The 25,392-nt window shown below is 43.6% G+C and overlaps 1 protein-coding gene across 8 annotated transcripts in view; it reads right to left on the reverse strand.

Annotated features, from left to right (window-relative positions):
• TMCC3 (transmembrane and coiled-coil domain family 3) overlaps nucleotides 1-25,392 on the reverse strand; it is a 244,454-nt gene that overhangs the window by 61,941 nt on the left and 157,121 nt on the right. Inside the window, exon 1 of one of the 8 annotated variants that reach the window (XM_070599514.1) lies at nucleotides 8,041-8,285. The exons of 6 other annotated variants lie outside the window; for them this stretch is intronic. In XM_070599514.1, the coding sequence (XP_070455615.1) occupies nucleotides 8,041-8,115 (75 nt within the window). In that variant the 5' untranslated portion in view covers nucleotides 8,116-8,285. Of the gene's footprint in view, nucleotides 1-6,918; nucleotides 7,079-8,040; nucleotides 8,286-25,392 lie in introns of those variants that run through there. One more of the 8 variants, XM_070599513.1, reaches the window with a different exon arrangement.

The raw sequence follows: 25,392 nt of genomic DNA on the forward strand, positions 1-25,392 counted from the left end.
GAAGCAAACTATTGGACATGGTGGGCAAGGGGGATGACTGAGGGAGCTTCCCAGGCACCTGGTTTGGGGATCGGCTGGCTATAGGGGAAAAGTATTAACCAGGAACGGGAGGGGGGATTTGAGAGAATGAATTAAGTCTGACATAAAGACTTTGAGGTGCCTGTGGAACAGCTAGGTAGAAATGTCTCGTACCACACGGTAAAGCCAGGCCTTATTCCGGGTTGGGCTCTCGAGTCAGCGTGAAGGCAGAAATGACACAGACTTTCCCTCAGGAGGCCCTGCACTGGGGACCGGACTTGCCATCTCTCAACAGGCCAATGGATCCTATCTCTGTCTTCCCCCCAGTGCTGGAGCAGGTAAGTGCTTCTTTGGCTAAGAATGAGATGACGTTTTTGGTTTGTGTTTAGGGGCTGTGTTGTATGAAAACTATATATCCTAAAGACACCTGGTGCTGGAAGATGCTCTCGGTGAGAGACTCAGGAACAGACAGCTTCAGAGGCAAGAGAAGACTCAGGGTGAATTCCAGGTGAACACATACGTGACATACTCCATGATGTACGCATCTGGCATACTGCTTTCTCCCAATAGCCTATCCCAAGAAGTGGACAGTCAAGACAAAGAGGAACTCATTTCTCAAAACTTTATTTTGAAAAAAACGACAATAAAAGGGACCTCAGAAAGGATCATTTTAAAGAAATGGTAGCGGATCCACTGCAGCTAAGTACCTAATATATGAATTGTCACCCTTCTTCGCCTCAGCCCCGCCAAAAATCTAGAAATAAATTCAGAAGGATATTGGCCTAACACTAAATCATCCAAATTCACTTTTTTCACCTAGAAAACTCACAAAACTGTAAATCTGTCCAATTAGTTCTCTACTGAAAATAATTTTAAATTCTCATTCTACCTAGTTTAATTTCAAGGTGTTTAGCTCATATAACTTAGCAATTAACTTGGTATTTAAAAATATTTAAAGCAGTTTTAAGGAATTCTCTTTTAAGACAGAAGCTGATACACTGATACAATGGCTAGTCCCAATCAGTCTGTACTAGTTACATAATGCCACTGGTTACAATCTGGCTGGATGTCACTTTTCTACTTCTGCAAATGGAATGATCTAGAGTTAATGTCTAAATTCCCTTCCAGTCCTAACATGGTAAGTCCTTTGAGTCTAATTTTCCAACCCTCTGTGCTAAGTATGAGAAGCACACGCCTCAGTCCAGTGAGGCCAGCATCCTACAGGGAGATCTGGTGAGGCCAGATTGTGACTTAACTGTCACCAGGAAGAACCACCCCATTATGTCCTTCAACATAGCATCCTCTGGAGACCCAATGTCAGGCTAGAAGATGGCTCTTTACTGATTTCTTAAATCACGATCTTATTTAACAGCCTTTAAACCTTCTCCACACTACTGGCAAAATTCTTAGATCCTAGGCATTAGGAAAAGTTCATAAGGGGCCGGCTGAGGCAGTGTCCCACATAGCACAACCGGGAGGACCCACAACTAGAATATACAACTATGGACTGGGGGGCTTTGGGGAGAAGAAGAAGAAAAAAAGAACATTAGCAACAGATGTTAGCTCAGGTGCCAATCTTTAAAAAAAAAGTTCATAAATAATCACTAAATCATTCATTCATCAACTGTTTACTGGGTACATATGACTATATGCAAAGGACTGACATAGTGCTGTGTCATAAGAACGTCAGACACACAGTTTAGCTGGGTGCCCTGCAGAAGCTAAGCACATGCACCTCCAAGCATTCAACAGGTTTATTAAGACGGAGCTCCTCTCCATTATCTATCTCAGAGGCAGAAGATAGAGAAGTGGTTAAAATGCAAGCTCTGGAATTAGATCTAGCTACATCAAGTCCTAGCTCCACCATTTCCTAATAGCCACAGGACCCGGGACAAACTACTTAATCTGCCTGGGGCCTCAACTCCCTCAGCTGTAAAATGGAACTATAAATAGGATATAGTGGGGATTAAGGAGACAGTGCATTTGAGGTGGAGACAGTGCATTTGAAATGCTTAACGCAACGTGCCTGGTGTATAGTAAGGAATCAGTCTATGTTAGCTATCATCATCGTTACTGCTCCAGCAATCTTCTTTTCATCTATGTTTTTTCCGCCTCCTCACGGAGGAATAATGTATATTCTATGTTTTAGTCAAATATACTATGTTTTCCTCTAAGTAGCATCCTTCCCCTCTAAGACAACGGCAATGGTTGGATTACGCTCAGATCATATATCCTGATGTTCCTTTTCTAAGGAATGTAAAGTCCACACTCTGATTCACAGTACAGCGATTCACAGTTGTCTTCCTTCCTTCTCACCACTCCCCACTGAAACCAGAAAAACACAATTCAGAAACAGCAGGGCTAAAAGCTGCAGCCTCTCCTGAGTCAAGACACGGCAGTTTCCATCCAGAAGGACTAGGCTGATTTCTGACCTTCACAGCAGCCCTGGAAATTCAGGCCGTGGGTCAGAAGCCAGCACATCCCGCCACCCAACTTGGCAGCAGCCGTCTCAGTGTTCCACAACGGATGTGACGAGCGGGCGCGCTGCTGGCGGCTGGCAATTTTCTCTCCTCTAAGGGGAGAACCTTGAGCCTGCAGCAAAGCAGAGCTCACAAAACACACACCACATCAATCTATCCGCCCTAAATTTAAGAAAAATGTGACTCAAGACACTCGTCATTATGCACAGCCCCTTTAATTAACTCGTTAGACTAGGACAAATCACTGATTAAAATTGTACTCACAAACTACTCAGTTTACCACTCCACCAGGTCAGGGTCACCTGCGAAAGATGTCTGTTTCACCCACTCTAGTTCCTGCCCAGGAAATAAGCATGCAATCATCAACTTATGACATCGCTGCCCAACCATTCCCGCTGAGAGCACGGCTATGACATACTCCTCTCCTTGACTTGGCCATTACTCATCATGCCATTCTGGATCTATTTCCGAATCACAGGACACAAAGATGTACTCCAAGTGGCACTCATGCCCAACACAGGTTTTACTTCAGACGTTCGGGAGTTTTTACTTACTATCATCATTTCCTCCCGTAAAAGAGAAGGGTATTTCCTGAGGCCACACGTACAAATAAGATATAATCATCAGATAGTAAGCTTCTGTTTCGCTCACCATTACATATTCAGATGCCTCGAATAGCAGCTAGCACACAGTAGGTGCTCCACAAGTGTTTGTTGAATGAATGAAGCCTCTTGCTTTCAAAATGCCAGTGTCTATAGTTTACAAACACGTAAACATATATAAACAATCAGTGTGATTAGGAACACATGATGGAGGGAGGGACAAATGCTAAAAATGCCAGAAAAGTCTCTATTCACAAAATTAGCAGTCTTTCCATTTTCAAGCTTATGAACAGTTCTTATATAGTAAGAACAAAAATGGCTATCATCTACTGAGTTCTTACTGTGTACCTTTTTATACACATTACTGTATTTATTCCTCACAACACCCCTACGGGGTGGAAAAGGAAACCGAGACTTGGGATGATTATAGGGTCCAACGTTGCACCACTAGCGCAAGCCCAGTATGGTGGGGAGGGGCTAGCCTAATGAAAGTGATTCTGCAGGCAGAACACTCTGGTCCCTGCAGGCAGGATGGAACAGAGGTTGATGGAATTATAGAGCAATGAGGAAGCCAATGCACCAGTTATCTCTTCCTGGTCCTAAGTGGCTAAACTAAGATGGGAGAAGACTGGGGGATAGGGAGGAAGGAGCTGACTCCAGAGAAATGTCAAAGAAAGACCCAATGGAATGAGTGATAGCTCAGAGATTGAGGGAAGGTGGGCACTCACGATGACTAGTTCTGATTAGTAGTGGTACCAACAGAACAAGAAAAAAATTACTCACCTTACACACAGATAAAAATAGCTAAGACTTGAGTGCACACAACATTTTTTTTTTTTGAGGAAGATTAGCCCTGAGCTAACATCTGCTGCCAATCTTCCTCTTTTTGCTAAGACTGGCCCTGAGCGAACATCCATGCCCATCTTCTTCCACTTTATATGTGGGACACCTGCCACAGCATGGCTTGCCAAGTGGTGTGTAGGTCCACACCTGGGATCCAAACTGGGCCGCTGAAGCAGAACGTGTGAACTTAACTGCTGCACCACCGGGCCAGCCCCACAACCATTTTTTTTAAACAAATGTTCTCGTATAGAAGACTCATAATCACTCTCAGAAGTAAGGGCTGGGGCCCACCCGGTGGCATAGTGCTTAAGTTTGTGCACTCTGCTTTGGCAGTCTAGGGTTCAAGGGTTCAGATCCCGAGGGTGGACCTACACACTACTCGTGGAAGCCACGCTGGGGCAGCGTCACACATACAAAACAGGGGAAGATTGGCACAGATGTTAGCTCAGGGCTAATCCTCCTCAAGCAGAAAGAGAAAGACTGACAACAGATGTTAGCTCAGGGCCAATCTTCCTCACCAAAAAATAAACAAATAAATAAAAAATAAAAACAAAAAAAAAGAAGTAAGGGGTATTATCGCCTCTTTTACAGACGGGGTAGTGGAGGCTGAGAAAGGTTAGACCCTGCCCCCGTGGTCACCCAGCTGGGAAGTGTGAAGAGCCAGACTACGATCCAGGTGGGTCCGATCCTGCAGCCCCAGCTGTTCACCACTAGAGCCAAGTGGCTGACGGTGGCATTTCAGAACATTCAAAATTACAGCTGACTAACAAAAGTTTGATTCACAAATAACTGATTAATAAAAACTAGTTACTGTTTTATAAAAAGCAGACTGCCTGTATTCTTAAAAAGAGGATAGGCTTTACCTATCTAGGGCATGAAAAAAAAAGTAGGATTCTAATTGCAAATGCTCCTTCTTTTAAGCAGAGGGCTATTACGTGCATGGAGTTAACCTGCACCATTTCTGTGTCTTACCCAGATGAAGTTTAAAAATGCGAATGATCCGGACTTGTCAGCCAAGAGACAATCACAGAATTCATTAGTTGTATTAAATTTTCCCAGGGGGGCGGGGGAATCTAGGTTAGTCCACCTGGCTGTAAAAATAGACTTCTGTAATGTTAAAATAGTACACTGCCTCATTATTACTCCAGTCTTAAAGGCTTAACCAAGCTCAGTAAGAGAGATGCGGATTTTCCCGTTATCTCAACAGGGTATCAGTTTTTTTCTTTTTTTTTTTTTTTGAGGAAGATTAGCCCTGAGCTAACTGCTGCCAATCCTCCTTTTTGCTGAGGAAGACTGGCCCTGAGCTAACATCCGTGCCCATCTTCCTCTACTTTCTATGTGGTACGCCTACCACAGCATGGCCTGCCAAGTGGTGCCATGTCCGTACCCGGAATCCGAACCAGCAAAACCCGGGCCACCAAGGCAGAACAAGCACACTTAACCACTGTGCCACCGGGCCAGCCCCAGGGTATCAATTTTGAACTCAAAAAAATGACCATTCGGTTACCAAGAAGTTGATCTCATAGAGTCTTAGGCCATTCCTAGGAGAAAACTCTCTCTGAAAGGCTAATCAATTCTTCACGAGCACCTCCAGTTCTCACCATAGTGTTTTGGGGGAGCTAATTTACCAAATGAGTCCACAAAAAGGTTAAAGTCTTAGACTAGATGCTTTAACGCCAAGGAGAGGGTGACATCAAGAAATTAAACGCTAAGACACCTTGATGTTTTCCTTTTGCATCACATACTTTCTGAGTGTAAATAAAATATATCTTCACAGCTTCACAGTGAGCTCCACAAAACAGGAGCTAGAATCTTCTAGTGGGATAAACACTTTCCGCACAGGAAAACTGTTCCTGCTCCCCCTTCTTTACAGCAGGGCTTCTTGCAGCCTTAAAGACAGACTCAAAATTACATCAGCCCCACTCGAGGAAAGTCCTCAGGAGTTTACAAAATTTCCACTAATTCTCGCTATTTCTCACTGTCTCAAGAATAAACACCCTCCAAGCAGATGGTCAAGCAGTTTAAATGGGAATCTCAGCGTCACTACTGTAGAACTTACGATCACTGTCTGCTAAAGTTCTGGCCCTCTTGGGTCTGGCTTCTTCTCATCCTCACCAGATATCATTTGCCCAATAAGCTAATTTAGAACAATCAGCACACAGAACGTCTAACTCAGTTTGAATACATGGTCTGTTTAACAACCGGGTATCTCCAAGCTAACAAAACAACGTAGTAGCTATAACATTGTTGGCAGAGGTTTAAAGAAAATAAGGAACCCCCTTCACATAAGGGTGCGGTACTTGAACAGAAAAGACCGGTGCGGAAATGGAACAATGGCAGACGTGGCAGAGACAAAGTCTGCAAGGAGTTAAGTTACGTGTCCGCTTTGCCACTTTCCATCTAAGAAGTTGAAGTACAAACTTCATCCCCACTACACAGGTTCTAAGAATGAGTTTGGCCAAACTGTTTAAATGAGCTCACCACGAGCCATCCATCCCTCAAAGATTACTGATCCTGTTGTTTACACAAAGACGATAGCTGTGACAAGAGAAACCAATCTTCCACACTTTTTTTTAAGTATGAAATTTCTCCTGTTAATTTTAGAGACTTTCCCCAATTACAAAAACGTGAGAAAACGATCTCCTCTTTTTTTTCTTTTTCTTTTTTCCCCGTAGTTAACTCTGTGTTAACCAGCAGTTACCCTTCCACAAACTTGTAACTGTAGGTAACCAAAGATCTTTTTTCAATCTTTTCTTCCAAATGGAGTTTCTGGCTATTTTCCTCCTGAATTGTTATGAATCTTTTAAAGAAAGTGCAAAAAATAAGAGAATTCTTTTGAGGGGGGAAGAGGACAGTGGAGTGGATGCAGGAATTAAGTACTATCCACCAAATAGATTTAATCTGTAAAAACTTAAATCGTTCTGTTAAATTGATTGACAGATGCTAAAGGAAAAAGGGGAAGCCGGGAAATATACCTGGAACTAGTTACTTCACTTCTGGGGTAACTGAATTACTTCTCCAAATTACGATGGAACACCCAAATCCTGCACAAGGAGCCGCGCCACATTTCTGTCACTATGCCTGCTTTTCCCATCCGGCTGGCCTCTAGCTCTTGGAGGCGGCAGGCCCAAAACTGAGCACGACTCTAGCCTCGTGAACTTTATCCTGACATCTCAGAGAAGTGAGGAGCACGGGGCAACTCCAGGTGTCCCCTGCCAGAACAAATGCCAGGGTGGAGGAGGCGCTGTTCTAAGTGGCACTTCAGTCAGCCAAGGGGAGAACGGAGCGTCGCGCCTGGCGTCCAGCCTCGACGGCTCAAGAGCCCCGGAGGGCAAAGGCACCCCCGAGGGGGCGGGGGCTTCCTGGGGTGGAGGACCCGGCGCTGAGGCTGCGGCCTCCGTCCGTATTATGAAGCACTACAGGGCTCGTCTCTGCTGCAAGCTCAGAAGAGCTATTTTCGCCCACAGCCAAAATCAGCAACAGCAAATTACACAGCAAACAATGGCGAGGGCGCCTGCTCGGCACGGCGAGAAACTCCGGAGAGGCAGCGCCAAGAGTGACTTTTTCCCCGGGCGATCCGGGCGGGCGCAGCGCCGCGGGAGACGGGGCCGCCCGTGCCGCCTCTTGCGCGCCGGCCGCCGGGCGCGAGCCCGGAGCCCCGAGGGCTGGGCAGCGGCGGCGGCAGCCCGGGCGATCCGCACGGAAGAGGGGCCGTCCAGCCGGGGCCTCGGGGCGGCGGGGGGCGGGTTCCCACGCGCGCGGGCGCTCCCTGGCGGAGAGGGCGGCGGAGCGCGGGCCGTCGGGGAGAGCCGGGCATCCCCGCCAGGCGCGCAGGGACCGAGGGGCGGAGGGCCCGGGGGCTGCTCTGCCCCCCACCCCGGCGGCGGAGCGGGGGTCTCGGAGCCGCAGGCCGGGCTCCGGCGCCCCCCTTCCCAGCCCCGGCAGCTCGGACACAGTGGCGGAAGCCCAGACCCGGGGCAGCCGCCGAGGGAGGGAGGGACGGAGGCAGCAGCGAGACGCGGGGAGCGCGAGTTTCTGAACCCGGGAGCCAGAGCCCACCCGGCCTCGCCGCTCGGCCCGGCGCCGCCGCCGCTCACCCGTCTCTTGCAGCGGTGCCGGCCCGGGTCGGAGTAGGTCCGGTCCACGGTGAGCGGGGTGTCGCTGCCCGGCATCTCGGCGCCCGCGCTGGCAACTTTCCCGTCCCCCGGGGCCGCCGCGCCGCGAGCTGCCCGCCGTGCTCGGGCTCGCCCCGGGAGCCGCGGTCGAGGGGGCGGCGCGGGCTGCCGCAGCTGTCGCCGACACCGGCGCGGCCGCCCTGCGCCGCCGCCGCCACCGCCGCGGGGTGGGCGCGGAGGCGGGGCAGGGACGCGAGAGGCTCCTCCCCCTCCCCGTCCCCGCCTCCCCCTGCTCGCCCCGCTGTTCCCGGAGACCCCTCTGCACCGCGATCGCTACGCCGCCTTCCCTTGCCGAGACTTGATTCCACCCCCTCCCACACCGCCCTCTTTTTCCTCAAAAGATGAGCGACAGCTACACTATTTGTTGACTTATTTGTATGCTTATGATAAAAGATGGCTTTTTGGCAAGATGTTGAGGCTTGCCTTAAACGCCTCTTTTATGTTACTCTTTTATTCAGCATGCATTTACTGGGCATCCACCATGTGCCAGATCCTGCTTTAGGGACGGACCAGAGATTTTAAAAAAAAAACAAAACCCGTATTTTTCTTACGATTCCAGTGAGCATAGAACACACTTCCACTTAGACACAGATCCTGCGATGTTGTGTATTTTAATTTTGCATGTCTGGCTCACCTTTACGTTGTAGGCTACTGGAAAGTCAAGACATATCTTTTCATTTTAGTATTTCCTATTTCCACAAAGTCCCTGCCCACAAGGAATTGGGAGTGTACAAGAGAAAGGACTGACTGGTGAAAGTTAAATATGTTACCTAAACCAACATTCAGAACACCTGGGCTGCTGATGTCGGGTGCACTGCTGGAACATGGAGTTGAAATATGAAAGTGCAGCTGCTACAGAGAGGAGTCAGAGTCAATCTGACCAGCCTAGAAGAAAAAGAGGGATTTGCTCCACCCCTTCACAGGTTGAGGGGGGAGTGTGGTGCAGGCTGAAGGAAAATACTGGGGATAAAAACTAAGGTATTTGGAAAACCTCAAGTCATCAGTTTAGGGGGTGTCTTCAGGAATAGGACATGATGGAAAAAGCTGGTGGAGACCATGTGGTGCGGGCTCTGCCTTCAAGACTAGGAAGTTCAGCCTTATTCTGTGGGCAGGGTCTGGAGGTTTCCGAACGGGGAAATAATATCAGAGTGGAAATTTAAGACGAAGATGTATCTGATAGCCACGGGTAAGGGACACCGGATAGAAGGCCATTGCAAAGACTGAGAACAACCTAATGTCCTGCAGAAGGAGACTGAGCAAGTAAATGATGATACACCCATCCAGTGGAGTATCAGGTAACTGTAGTAGAATGAGGCAGATCTCTATGTAGAGCTATGAAAATATCTCCAACATACGTGGTTAAGTGGAAAAAAGCAACGGGCAGAATAATATATGTGTTATTCCACCATTTAGGTAAAAACAATATATGTATGTGCTTATATACGCAGAGCATGTTTCTGGGAGCATAAACAAGAAACTAGGGAAATAGACAAGAAACTGATGGCAGGAAAAGGGAACTAGGCAGCTAGGAGGCAGGGATAGCAGAGAGATTTATTTTTCACTGCATATGTTTTTTAAACTTGAATGCTTGAATTGTGTGCATATATTAACTATTTGAAAGTAAAATAAAAAATATTTTTGAATAGAGCAAACTGGTAACATTAAAACTAACAAGACGAAACAGAAAACCCCATATATAGTCCTAAAACCGTTCAACAAATTTAATCAACACTTTGAAATACTCTCCCCCCACCACATGAATATTTGCATGCACGTGCACACACACACACAGAGACACAGGCACACAGACTCACACACACAACTACACGGGGCCCACAGAGTTTTTCAGGTAAGTTCTTCCAAAGCAGAGAAGAGAGAGATCAAATGCTGGGATATACGTGTGTGTGATTTTTAGCTAGGGTGGCCAGAGAAGGCCTCCACGATAAGGTGACATTTGAGCAGACACCTGAGAATTGAGGGAGCCAATGATGTAAATTTCTAAAAATTTCAGACCCAAAGAACAGGTACAAAGGCCCTGAGGCAGGAACATCTGGGGAGTGGTCAAAAAAGAGCATGGAGGCCAGCGTTCACTGGAAAAGACAGTAGGAGATGAAGTCAGAGATATTTCACAGGGGTGCATCATGTGGGGCCATTTAGGCTATTTTTAAGAACTCTGACTTTAATTCTGAGGAAGATAAGAAGATGTGGACATTTCTGAGCAAAGGAGTGTGGAGTGGCATAATCTATACACAAAAATCAATACCAGATATATTAAAGACCTAAAGGAGAAAAAAACATAACTTTTAAAACTGTGAAAAGAAAATGGGAGAATCTCATTATAATCTCAAGTCATGAAAAGCAGGTCACAAAAAGCATAAACCATAAAGATTTGACTACATTAAAATTTTTAAACTTCTGCTTATGAAAAGAAATAATAACAAAGTGAAAAGATAAAACACAGACAGAATCTGAGCTAAAAAGATCAATATGGATGAATTTCACAAAAAATACTGAGAAACAACAAAAAAAGCAAACCACACAAAATTACATGCAGGAAGATTCTATTCATGTAAATTCAAAAGATATGAAGAATAAACAACTTAGTTTTGGGGGGAATAAAGATATATAGTAAAACTATTAAGAAAAGCAAGAGTGATAAATTTCAGGACAGTATTTCTCTCTGGCGGGAGATGAAGAAGGATTCAACAGGAGAGGGGTACAAGATTATAAACAAGGCTCTGTTTAACAAATGACTATTGGTACACTGGCTATGTGTTCATTTACACACACACACACACACACAATATTTTAGAACAATTCAAAATTTTAAAGAAAACAAAGACTCAAGGGACAGATGTGATGATAGCATCCTTAATCCCAGGATTTAAGTCACTAGAGAGGGTCACTAGTCACTTCTCAAATAAACATAATAACACTTTTACAGGTATAAAGCTTGATATAAAGGCAAGGTAGTCTTTTATTATTAACTTTAGTCATCATGTCAATTTAATCTTTCAAAGATCCATTCTGAAAATCTCCCGAGTCCACCTCTGGGTTTTCCCTCTCATTTACCTGATACCTGTTTTGTTTCTTTTCTCCAGCTACTTAGGGATATAGGAAGCATATTACTGAGGAGTGTGTGCACCACCTTAGAGAGGCCGGACCTAAATGAGGTCGCTGACAAACCAAGGCTGGGCTTTGGTCGGTGCACCAAAGGCATCTCCTTTCCATGCGTATCACTGTCTCGGTGTTCCTAGAACTCTATCCTGGAAATGCTGACCCTCAATGAAAAGGATGAATTAAAACTTCATTAGGCTTACTTAAATTTCAATTAACAGAGGATGTTCTTTTTTACCTCATTTAGATTTATTTCATAAGTTAGTTGCCCAAAAGCTGCTCTACTGGGCACTCATACAAAATAATTTTTTTAAAAACACAAATTAAATAGCACAAGAGCAAGCTCCCCAGAAAAGAAAGAAAACAAGTCGTGCTGATCACCATTCGGCTTTCCTATTGGGACATAAGACCGAAAGGGGGAAACAGACCATGTTCCTTCCTTTGGAGGAAATGCCTAGGGTTTTGTCAGTCCCTGAGAAAGACAGAAAGACTGAGAGAGAGAGAACATGCAAATTTCTCCTGTCACTGTAGGAAGTGTCTGTGCCTCTGAAGATACTTCCAAAAGCCTCTCTCTGCAAAAAGAAATGAAAAAAAAAATCACATATTTAAATAACAAATGCAGTCAGAACAATAAAGAAAACAAAGGTACAAAATCTCGGTTGTGAAATAATTTACTTCCAAAGTGTAGACAGCACAATAAGGCACCACATGCTAAGACTCAAAGAAGTGGAACAGGTCATTTGAGCCGTAATAGTTTAAAGTTTGGAATGACCAGAAAGGGCTTCATAAAAGAGACACGATTACGCTTGACTTCTGTGGTGCATACTTGTTTTTGCCTGCCCAGCATCCAGCACTTTATTCTCCAAACAGTGCCAGGATTTTTCTGCTGGGCCCTATCCTACCCTACCCTCAATCCAAGTGGCTTACGTGAGGCCGACCACGCCCCATCTCTGGCTCCAGGGAAAGGCACGTGATCCAGCCTTGGCCAATCCGAGTGGCTGAGACCTGTGCAGGGGCAGGTACACGACCCAGCCAGAGCCAATCAGAGTTTCCCTGAGACTTCTGCTGGAACTACTAGGAAAGAGGTGTGTCCTTTCAGTGGGCGTTGCTAAACTGGTAGAACGCAAGCCTGCTGTGGTGGTGGACAACCTTGCTACCACAAAGACAGCCTCCCTGAGGAAAGCAGGGCCATGAAAGGAGAAAAACTCAATAACGGAATTGTTAGAGCACTAAATCCAGCTTTTTCCATTATCTATTGCTGAATGACAAACCACCCTAAAATGTACAGGCTTGCAACAACTCCCATTCATTTATTTGCTCATGATTCTGTAATTGAGCAGGCCTCCTAGGGGGCTGGCTTTTCTCTGCTCCATGTGACACTGGCTGGGGCCAGAGTATTCCAAGATGGCTTCACTCACGTGTCAGCACCTATAGGAATGGGGGCAGGTGGAATTTCTGGGGCTGGCCAGGCCTCTGTCTCTATTTGCATATGTTTACATTTCGTTTAACATATATATATATATATTTTTTTTTTGGTGAGGAAGATTGTCCCTGAGCTAACAGCTATACCCATCTTCCCCTATTTTGTATGTGGGACGCTGCCACAGCATGGCTTGATGAGTGGAGTGCAGGTCGGCACCTGGGATCCGAACCCACAAACCCCAGGCTGCTGAAGCAGAGTGAGCAAACTTAACCACTACACCACCAGGCCAGCCCCAGTGTTTTTCTATTTTATAGTCTTTTATCTTCCAGGGCTCCTCTCTCTCCATCAGGGTAGTTGGACTTCTTTATATGGTGACTGGGTTTCAGGAGAGCAAAAACAAAAGCTGCCAAACCTCCAAAGACCTAGCCTGGAACCGCAGAGTATCACTTCTGTCACATTCTATTGGTCAAAACGAGTTGAAATACCAGCCCAGACTCAAAGACAAGAGAAACAGGATGTACCTCTTGATGGAAGGCGTAGTGTGTGCATATAGGGATGGGAGACATTGCTGGCTGCCATCATGGCAGTCGATGCACCACATCAGACATGGCTGGACCCCCCTTCCCAGTTATATGAAGCAATGTACTCCTCTTCTTGCTTAAGCCGGTTTCAAGAATCCTAATACAACATTCGATGTTGGCTATGGGTAGAAAGAAGATGAAGAGAAGGGCAGCATTTCAAGAGAAGGTGAGAACCGTGGATGCATGAACAGAGGGGGAGTGAGCAGAGAAGTCTAGTGGGGGCAGAGTTTTCTCAGCCCACTAGCTAGAGAGCCGTCCTTGGCCAGTCCATGCCAGATGACTCCTGTGGACTGTGAAACTAGATATAACACAACTCATTTTAACACAAAAGTTACAATATTTTATCATGCTATTTAAATATCTGATGTGATAATCTACATGTGCCTGCCTCCACTCGATCGTAGGTTACCAGAAGGTAAGTGTGTATATTCCCGATGGTTCCTAACATAGTAAACTGTATTCAACACATACTTGTTGAATGAATGGATGAATCCAACATTTATTAAGTGTCCGCTTATTTTCCAAGCTCTGGGATTTAAAAAATGACTAAGACATAAGCAAAAGGTAGCTTTTGCCCTCAAGAGGTTGGAATGAATAATATATAAGAATGAAAATTTGCTGAATGATGAATGTTACCAATTTTCAGATACGGACTAGTTACTGAAGTTTGTGAATTCTCTAATTATTTACTGAGCACCGTTGGTGTGACAGGCTCTGTTCTTGGTGCTGGAAAGATAAAAATGAGTACAACGTGGTCCAATCCTGAAGGGACATCCCACCTAGACAGGGAGACAGACAGTCATAAAAAAAAAAAAAAAGAAAGGTTGCTACAGATGCAAAGATAGCTATGTCCTAGGTTCAGGAGCAGGACAAGGACGCAAGTGGTCTCCTCTTGAACTTGCCCTCCTAGGTGTTTCAGGCTTACCACATCACCACAGCAGCGAGAGGGAAATAGACATAAAGGAAAGTCTGATTTTAAAGATGAAAATGTAAGCCTTTTACAGAGGAAAGGACAATGTACTTCCTTTTATATTCCATTTTGACTTCATAGTACAGGAAAGCATTCTCACTGGGGGAGAGATTTATAAGACAAAAAGTACAGTAAGCTTTTTTTCCTGAGGATTTAAGGACAGAGAGAGAAAAGAAATCAGATTTTAAAAATTTATTCAACTAGCTTGAGGTGAATGCATGCTGATCAGATATATATATACATATGTTTATATTGAGGATCAGAAGTTTCCAGGCGTGGAAGGGGGTTGCAAGAGGTAGGGTGGGTGTGGTTATAAAACGGCAACACCAGAGGTCCTGTGGTGACGGAACTGTTTTCTATCTTGATGCTCTGGTGGATAGGACCTACTCATGTGATAAAACTGCAAAGAATACACACACACACACACACACACACATACACTGTAATAAATACAAACAAAACTGCTAAAATCTGAGTAAGACTGTGGATTGTATCCATGTTAATATGATATTTGTACTATAGTTTTGCAAGATGTTACCTCAGGGGAAAGTGGGTAAAGGGTATACAGGCTCTCTCTGTATTGTTCCTTACAACTACATTGAATCCACAATAATCTCAAAATTAAAATTTTAATTAAGAACGTATTTTAAATTTAGGTGCAATTGTGGTAACTTTCACAGGAAAAACTTTGCATTTGGGAAGGGAGGGGAACAACACGGCAAGCAGGAGTGGGAAGTATAGGGATTTTTTTCCTCTGGAGAAGTTGCCCACAGAGCAAAGTTCTTGCAGGTTCTGGCCCTTTATTACTCCAGAGGAGGCGACCAGCTGTAGAAACCGAGGAGCAAAGGAGAGGCTGTGGTGGTGCCCATTAATGTGACCACTGCCATCAGTACCTGGCCACAGTAGCGTCCACTGTGTCTGAAGCTCAAGTCAACCATGAAGAACTTGAGGGCCAAGGGCAGTGTCCTTTATTCTTGGCCTGCCAGTGCCCAGCACAGTGCCTGACAGAAAGCAGTGATTCTAGAAAGTTTCTGTTGACTAAAATGACTGGCAATTAAGTCCTGATTTGGTTGGAAGAGTATATAAGTACACAGACTTGGTTCAGGTTCAAAGCGACTCATTACATACTGAGTTGTTTAGTAAAAATTTACATTGTAAGGTTGAGTAGAGAATTCCATAAATTTGAGTGCTCTGTGCTATTGGGGGGTTCCTATATTGGTCTGAGTCTTTGTTTTATATCATATTCACACAAATTATAATGTGAGTGCTTTGTTATTTCTAACCTTTTGACCCTATCATTTACTAGGAAAGAGTTTCACTGGCTGTGTATGACTCTTGGCTGTCTGCTATTGTGTTTTCCCAGAAGTCTACAACAAGGACAGAAAACCAACGTAGATGAAAATGCCTTACTTTGCACTAGGCACAGAGTGTTCCGTTTGGTTAAGTTTTTAACTAGAGCTGTGAAGCTGAGGGTTCCTATTCATTCAATCACAGGGGAAGCAGTTCTCTGGAGACCTCTAGCCAACTCTATTCTATGCACGGCCAGCCCAGCACAATTCTTTTTCATTAAGCACATACTGAATCTGAAGGATGAGCTAGCTACACTTTGGAACACACTGTTTGTGAATTCACTTTGCATTTTATCAATTCATTTTGCAAGATAAGGATGGTGGGAGATGAAACTGCCGGAGAAATCCAGTGTGATGTCTAAAAACAGCCCACGTCACAGTCCTATCAAAAGAGAGGCAGCTGCTTGCTGAAGCCTTCCTTGTCCACTCCAGTCCACACTCATCTCTCCCCTCTGTGAATTCTGACAGTATCTGTTGCTTATACCACTCACATCAACGTTTAAGTATAAATGATCTTGCGCCGTTACAGCGAGGCAGTGTGATACACTGGAGACAGACTGGCTGGATTCAAATCTTGGTGCTGCTCCCTACTAGCTATAAAGCTTTAATTCTCTCATTCACATGCTGAGGATGATAATAGAACCCACCTCATATTATTGTAAAACACATAATGTATGTAGAGCACTTCCAAATGAGAGCTCCATAAATGTCTGCAGGAAACAAAACAAAACCTAAAATCTGTCTTCATGTAATTTCTTCTTCTCCTTACCCAGTAAGACTTAAAGGATTTATGCTGTGATCCTGCAAAGTGTTCTACTAAGGAAAAGTCTGTATTCCAAAGTCATACCTCACTATGACAAATTTTGGGAACAGCACTAGAAAGAAAGCTAGGCCTCTGGCTAAGCTCTGGGCCCTGACTCTGGACTCCAGCCTGTCCCCTCCCCCTGGGCTCCTGCAGATGCCGCTGCTACCACCTCAGAGTCTGCAAACCCGCAGGACCAAGAAAGGCAACCTTCCTCCCTTTTCACGAATCATCAATTCCCTTTGTCCCTGGAGGTATCCACTCCCACACATAACATAGTTTCTTTTTGCTTGTACGCTTTGACCAAATAATTCCACTTCTAAGAATCTATCCTAAAGAAATAACACAATACAGGAAAAGTTTTATAGGCAAACACCTTCCATCACAGTGTTTCACCATTCTGAACAGTTGGAAACAATCTAAAGGATTGTTTATGAAACAATTGTTTATGAAAAATAAAGGGCTGATTATATAAATTATGATACCTGCAGAAAATACAGTACATGTATTACGAATTATACTTCGGAAGAATTTGTAATCATATGGGGGAATGTTTATGCAATGATGTTATACCATAAAAAAAATCAGAAAAAGCCCACCAGATTGACAAAAATTAAAAAGTATGATGATACTTAGTGTTGGCAATGGCCTGGAGCAGCAGGAACTCTCACACACTGGAGGTGGCAACGTAAACAGTACAACCCTTTTGAAGCAGGATTTGGCACAATCTCAAAAAGTCGAAGCCATGTACACATGTACCTTATGGCCCAGCCTCTCCACTCCTCAGCAGATACCCTAGAGGACATAAGTCAACCAGGACACACAGACGAGGATGTTCATAGCGGTAATCGTCCCCATCTGGAAACAACCCAACTGTCATCGACGGCAGAATGGATAAGTAAATTGCAGGACAGTTATTTCCCAATTACCGTCAGCAGTCTGTTGCTGGAAATCAAATGTTCTGCGTGAAAATGCTAACCAGAGCCTATTTCCCATTATCTTAATTCACTTTACAAAGTAGGGTTTTTCTGTTTTATGTAGGCAGAGCTGACACAGAGCCTGAGGAAACGCCTGGTGTGAAGTATCACAAATGGTGACACTTCCTGCCCCACCCTCCCACCCCCATCAAATGTTTAGGGTAAAATGGTCGATAGAAGCCCAAAATCTTGCTACTGAAGATTAAGAAAAAAAATCTTTCTCCACTTCTTTTCTGTCTTCCCTACAGCATCTCTGTAGTATTCTGTACAGAGTCAGCAAATGATCATAGTTATTATTTATTGAGCCTACTTCATCTGTACCAGGAGCTTTAAATACATCACTTCTAAGTTACGCCAAATCCCCAGCCCGCCCCAGCAGCTACCATGGCAGCGCTGCTATTTTCCCATTTCACTGAGTAGCAGCCAGGGTCTCTGAAGAGAGGAAGTGGTTTGACCAAGCACGCCCAGCTCAAAAATGGCAAAAGTGGAGTCCGAATTCCAGGGATATCTGGCTCCAAAGCTCATTTACCAGGTGTATATCCTTGGATGATTTATTTTTTATAGGCCTCAGTTTCCTCATGTGTAGAATGGGAATAACTGCACCCATTAAACAATGACTGTCTCTTGTTTTTTGTGTGTGTGTGAGGAAGATTGGCCCTGAGCTAACATCTGTTGCCAATCTTCCTCTTTCTGCTTGAGGAAGACTGTCACTGAGCCAATCTTCCTCTGTTTCACGTGGGATGCTGCCACAGCATGGCTTGACACGAGTGGTGCTAGATCCATGCCCAGGATCCAAACCTATGAACCCCAGGCTGCTGAAGCGGAGCATGAGAACTTAACCACTACGCCACCGGGTGAGCCCCAACAATGGCTGTCTCTTAATGAAAGGCCTATGCTGACACTACTCAGAACATGAAAGGGGAAGAAGCTCAGTGCATCTGGAAACCCCACTATTGATGTCCCCTCACATAACAGTTAACTGATATGAACCCGACGTGCCCCCACCACCTGCCCGACCTTTCCCTGTTTCTCCCAGTTTAATGAACATCCAGCATTCCTAAGAACCCCATGAAGATCACTGCTATATTCTAAGCCTCTTGTTACCAGTTCTTCCCCTAAAGAAAGAAAACAAACAGGGCTTTTGACATTCAAAATTACGACTTTATCCTCCATCTGAAGGCTCCTTGCACCTCTTTTTATTTTTTTAATCATTTCCAAGCACTTCTACATTTTCAGTTTTGCATTTCAAGTTTCACAAAAAGAGAAATCAATTCTCATATCACTTTGGAAGCGAAGGTTAAATTTCCTCCAAGTATTTAAAGAACTCACTATCCTAACTGACAGTTTTGAAAGGTATTCTATAGTTCTATTATTTCTCATTGCTTCTTCCCAGATCGGCTGTGGCTGATGCACTCCCAGTTAATATTTCTGACATTCCACTGAAGGAATGTCTTTCACAAAAGGAGAAAACTGCTATACCAGGCACAAAATTTAAAGTATCTAATATAATACCAAGGTGTATACTGGGGAGCCAGCAACCGGCACACCTGCTCACAAGCATGAGCATGCACTGAGCACACACATATACATGCAAAATTAATCTTCTTTCCCTGGTAGCATATTTTTCAGAATATCAGCAAGGTTTTGTCACTGGAGTTAAAAACAATATTCACTTCAACTGCAAACAGAGATTCTTGGAAGTAATAAGAAGAAAAACAAATAAAAGATCTGAGAAGAGACCAAACAATTTGTAAAGCTGGATTTAGAATTTCTGCTCCACCCAAACAGCAAAGAAAACCCGTAAGTTTCACTGTAGCCTCCTGACACTTGTAATTGCAAAACTATTTTTTAGACAATGCTCCACTGGGAAGATCCTTTACAAACAGAATTGCATTTTCTTCAATTCAAAAAAATCAGAATGTTTCAGATATAATCAATTAGAATATAGATTATCAATTGGAATATATATTATTCATAAAACTCCAGACCAGAAACATCCAAATTGCTGTGCTTTTAATATTTTAGATATCAAGAGTAATTGTATAATAAATGTTAATAAATTGCATAATGATTTATTATTGTATAATAAATGCCTAAATGTGCATGGTCCAGTACAGTAGACACTACCCACATGTGGCCAACGAGCACTTGAAATGTGCCTACTGAGACTGAGGAACTGAATTTTAAATTAATTTTTTTTTTTTTTTTTGAGGAAGATTAGCCTTGAGTTAACATCTGCCACCAATCCTCCTCTTTTTGCTGAGGAAGACCAGTCCTGAGCTAACATCCGTGCCCATCTTCCTCTAGTGTATATGTGGGACGCCTGCCAAAGCATGGCTTGACAAGCAGTGCATAGGTCCGTATCCGGGATCTGAACTGGCGAACTCGGCCCACCAAAGCAGAACGTACAAACTTAACCGCTGCATCACCAGGCTGGCCCCAAATTTTATTTAATTTTAATTAAATTACATTTTAAGGACAGTATAAAAATGCAAAGTATCTCATTAATATTTTTTATACTGAGAATATGTCAACATAAAAAACAAAGGCCACTTTCATTTAGTTGCCAAAATATGAAAACACAGAGGCTGACAAGTATTCTCTACATCTCATTATAGAAAATACGAGACAAATATTACAGAAACATAGTAATACACGCATTAAACACGGCTCTTTCCTCTAGGTGATCTCTCAGGTCAAAATTAATCTTCTTTCCCTGGTAGCAGCATGTTATATATAATTTTAGCACAGTATTTATGACAGTCTAACGAATATTAAATAAATTGTGTATATGTCTACCATACCCCTCTCTACTAGATTCTGTTCTTTTTGAAACAGAAGACTAACTTGCTCATTGTAAATATCCATCAGTGCCGTGCACGGTTCTCGCAGTGGAAATCCTTCCACAAATGTTTGGAGATACGAACACAGTGTTTTCAAAAAATTCATTGTTCTATAACAGAAAGCCTAAAACTAATACTGAGGGATTCCATGCTCATGGAAGGAAAGATACAGTATCAATCAGATGTCAATTTTCCCTAAATCAATTGATAAATGAAACAGAACCCAATCAAGAAAGGTTTTCCTAAACTTCAGCTTATTTTAAAATTCAGTGGAAGAAAACATATAACTTTGGGGAAAAAATATGGCAAGTGGGGGTAAGCAGGGTGGGTTCTCCATTCCAGATATCAAGTCATTTTATAAGTAACAGCAATTCGGTTAACATGACTAGGAATAAGCATATGGATCAATGAAGAGAGATCTCAGAAACAGGTGCATGCATATTTGGAAGCATAATCTATCACAGAGACAGCATTATAAATCAATGGGAAAAGGAAAATATTGGTAGTTCACACAGAAAAATGTAAAACTGCAGGAGGTCCTTATCTCAAACCAAAATAAAAATGCAGGTCTCTGAGAATTATGTCATATTTTCTATTAATAATGATTTATTGAGAATTCCAAGCAGACTACACAATACATGAATTATACATTGTTAATACATTGTTCCTACCCAACGGAAATAAAAAGGAACAGAAATGATGGTTTTGAAGGACTTATTTTCAAGATGTCCCCACAACAGTGTACATCAAACATTTTTTTCTTCTTTAAAGTATTGTACCAAGCCATAAGTCATCGTGGCTTTACGAAGGTCAAAATTTTAGAACTGAGGGGGAGGCCAATAAACACACGGAGGGACTCAGTTACTGTGCAAAGCACTTCTAAAGACTTCTTTGAAGCTACCTTCATAAAGGTGAAACCAAAATCCAGCTGAACAGTGACAGTGCCCCAGGGCTATTAAGCAGCACGGCTCGAGTCACCTCCATCTGGGCTGTTTTACCCTCCCTCGCCCAGATCTAAGCCGGTTAACCCCACGTAGCAGGCATTCCGAGTCTCAGCCCGGAGACAGCTCTCTCTGGATGCCGCAGGGTTGCTCACTTCTGTAGTTCTGAGCCTGAGGTGAAGTTTCTTCCCTGGCTTCGAGGGAGGCCAAAACCCCAAAACGGAGCTTTGACAGAAAGAGAATGTTTCAAACACATTACATACCACGTATGTTCCAGTCCGTTCCTCAAGGGAGTTTCTTTCCTGCTTGAGAATCGTTTCACCCTGTTTTCGAGATCTCCTACCTTGGATTCTCTGTTTGACCCTGTGGTGATCTCCTAACACAGATGTGGTATTGCTATGACCCTTTGTATCAGTTTGTGGGGCTGTCACAACAAGATATCACAGACTGGGGGGCTTAAACAACAGAAATTTCTCTTTCTCACAGTTCTGGAGGACAAAGTCCAAGATCAAGGTGCCGGCAGGGCTGTCTTCCCCGAGGCCTCTCTCCTTGGCCTGCAGACGGCTGCCCCTGGCTGCCTTGCCTCTTCATGTGGTCACCCCTCTGTGTACACGCATCCTGGTGTTCCAGTGTGTTCAAATGTCCTCTTCTTATAAGGACAGCAGCCAGACTGGAATAGGGCCCTACCTAGCGGCCTCATTTTAACTTCAGCACCTCGTTCAAGACCCTCCCTCCAAATACAGTCATATTCTGAGGTACTGGGGGTTAGGGCTTCAACACATGAATTTCAGGACACACAATTCAGCCCAAAACACCAATTACATGATGATTAATTTGGCAAATATATGTAAGCGACCATGCTGTGAGGCAAGGAGGAGCAGCTGCTGGGAAGGGAAGGAAAAGAGATCTCTAAACAGACCGAGAAACTTGATGTCCCTGGGAAAATAAAACCCTGATTTCTTTTGTTGAAAACTGCTCATTTTGACGAGGTGCATACTCTCTTAAACTCCTACTTTAATTTCACATGGAGACAGAGTTACGTAAAGAATTTCACCAAAAGAGAGAACTAGAGAGGTAATGATCCTTTAAATGTCTTTAACAGCTCCTGCAAGATATCCAGTCTTTTCTCCTTCGGAGCAGCTACAATTCTCAATATGCCATCCCTCTGTGTAAAACATATGTGTAGGGCCTACTGATAAAGGGGCAGAAAGCGAGAGTGTGGGGAGAGGAACAGAAGAGATGAGAGAACAGGGAAACCAGTGAATTGAGATTTTAAAGAAAGAAGAGCAGTCAGAAAAATACACTATCGACGAGGTAAGAATGTACTGAAATGGTGCTTCTCTGAATGAAACGCCAGGACAGGGCTCACCAAGTGAGTTCCTGGTGTGCAAAAGAGGTTAGGAAGGAAAGAGAAATATAAAGTTCTTATAAGACTCAGTGATTCATTTTTGAAACGAGATATAATCTACTTAAAAGGACTTGGGAGACAAGGACTTATCAATGGAGATAATGCGATAGCAACTCGGGGGGCAGGAGAAAGTTCTGCCATTGCTGGCTCAAATGAGGAGTGGGTTTGTCAGATCAAATAGACATACCCCCAAAGAACTGAACCTGAGACCAGCAAGTCCAGATTCTGCTGTTAACAGTCTATACCATTCCTAAATAAATATACTTAAAGAACTGTGGTCAAAGCTGGGATTTTATCTTGACATATTGATTTATATTGGATTTCCTGGTCTGCTGCAGAGTTTGGAATCTCTCCAGGATTACCTCCCTGCCAATTTCTAGGTAGCTTACAGCACGTTCAAAGTACCTCCGAATACACATTTCCAACAGCCGGGACTATTAAATGCTTAGCGCAATGATCCATAGATGTGTCACCACCCACCAGTAGACAAAGCAGGTCTTCCCTCTGCTCCACTCTCATTCCCATAAATATTTACATCCCTCCATTTACTCAAGACTGCAGGATGTGGAATTTCACTGCTCTTTTAAGGTGAATGCAAGAAACTGTTGACACTTTCTGGATTTTCCAATTAACTGGCTCTCAGGAAGTTTACTGTTAGCATGAAGAACAGACACAGTTCATGGTCTGTAGATATTTTCATTTACATCGCAATCATACTTCTAAGTGTGGTAACTATTTTTTTCCAAGTAGGAACCATTTTTAAAAAGTATTTACACTTTTAAAGCCTAGAATTGTAGGACTTTTCAGACCCTTCAAGAGCGTTTGATCCACCCTTCTTTTTTAGACGAGGAAACTGAGGCACGGGTATGTCAAATGACTTGCTAATCATGAGAGAGCTGGAGAAAGAAGAGAAGTGGGAGAAGAGAGACTTTACAGTTACTGTGGGCAACTGCTGGGTGGCTGGGACCCCTCCTAGGCACTTTCACACACACACACCTCATGGCATCCTTGCCACAGTCCTAGGACAGCAGGGCTGAGACTGCAAGGTTCGGAAACTTGCCCACTGTCACTCGGAGCGACTGACCGAAACCTGTCTGTCTGATACCACACACCAACCCTTTCCCATTTTCCACACTTTCAAAGAAAATAAACAGAACTAAGTTATATGATTAAGTTCAAAACTGATATTTCTAATGGCATTACACAAAATTAGATTCACCAGCTACTCAAAACCTTGGGTTTATTGCCTACTATCCAATCTCTGGATTGTTACTGGTTTCTATTTGGGCAGCATAATTGACATTTACTTAAGAAAGTCTAAATTAATACATATTTAGGTGCACATCAGGTGAAATCCTGGCTATTTAACCTTAATTAATCAGTGATGAAAAATTCCATAATTTTTCGAGTGTTTTTATTTTGAATGCAATTATTTGAACGAAAATGCAATGCAGTTAGCTTTAGTGTGTCTCACCTGATAGCAAATTTGCTGTGGACATCTTCTACACCCATCACCTGATGTGCATGGTGAGACACGAAAAGGTACAAGATTCAGCTGTAACTGATTCCAACCCAAGACGATCTGACACCAGAAACCAAGCCAAGGAAGTTTACAGCACACGTTTAAAATATTTCAAGCATATTTAAGTGTGAACGCTTCTTAGAACCTTGTATTTGTTTCATAGAACTGTAGTCGGGAAATGTTTCATCAAACTGAGCACTGGTGCTCCATTTCTGTGATCCTGTTAATTAGAAAGAGTTTTATTTGGCAGAGAGAATAAATAATTGATATTTATTTGATATAGCTTGGTAACTACTCATCTACAGCTAAACTCGCTGCTCCTCACGGCTGGATGACAAAGCTAATGATAGCTGATGCTTCACACCTATGGACTCCAAGCCCTGTAAACATGGTCACCCTCACACCCCCACACTCGAAGTCTGAATCGCATGAGTGATTACGGGACCTGTTACCACTGCAATAAAAACAGCTCAAAGGGCAGGTACTATTGAAACCGGCTCAACACGAGGTTGACATAAGGGAAGCCATATTGCAGAAAAGAGACCATGTCGTAACTTTGAATGACCTCTGACTAACTAACCCAGCTGGATTTGCACCCTCCAGGAGATCCACCTGCTCTGTGGATTTTATGGCCCCTGCTAGTGCATATACCTCCCAGCTGTGACAAGACGATAACTTCGTTCTTCTGAGTTCCTTAGGAATGTGATGACCCTCCAAACAGAGTCTATGCTGATAGCAATCATCAATGAAAACTGAAAGATCTGGTGTGCCGACTCCCAGTGTGTAACACCAGAGAGTCAACACTCCTAACCCCCTCCCCTATAACCTACTGGCCTATATAACTGCTTCAAGATTCTGTGCCCCCCTTAAGATGCTTCTTTTGGGCATTGGTCGGCCATCTTCCCTCTTGCTAGCAAGCTGTAATAAAATGCCCTTTCTCTGCCACCATCTTAACGATTGGATTTTGTCTTGTGGCAAGCAGATTGTCCCCTTTGCGCGGTCACACTATTACTATTTGTAGGAGCTCAGCAGCATAATATTAGTTTTCAACAGACAGCAAGTAACACTCAATGGCAGACTTTTTGTGTCCTACTCACATTTAATGCACAAGGTTAGAGTCTAAAGTTAAAATTGTTTTTCCTTAATAATACTCAATTTTCTCTACGATCACTCTGAAAATCTAAGTCTGCCCTTGGGTCATAGTCAGCAGAATGGAAACTGGGAAGCGAATGCGCTGCTTTTGTTTTCATGTCAACACATCTGTAATTAGGCAGTGTTTTTAAAAAGAGAAGGACCGAAAAGTTCCAAGCACAATGACCGTGTAACCTTGTGCGGTTTTGT

This window comes from Equus przewalskii, chromosome 29, assembly GCF_037783145.1.
Source record: "Equus przewalskii isolate Varuska chromosome 29, EquPr2, whole genome shotgun sequence".
NCBI classification, from domain to species: domain Eukaryota; kingdom Metazoa; phylum Chordata; class Mammalia; order Perissodactyla; family Equidae; genus Equus; species Equus przewalskii.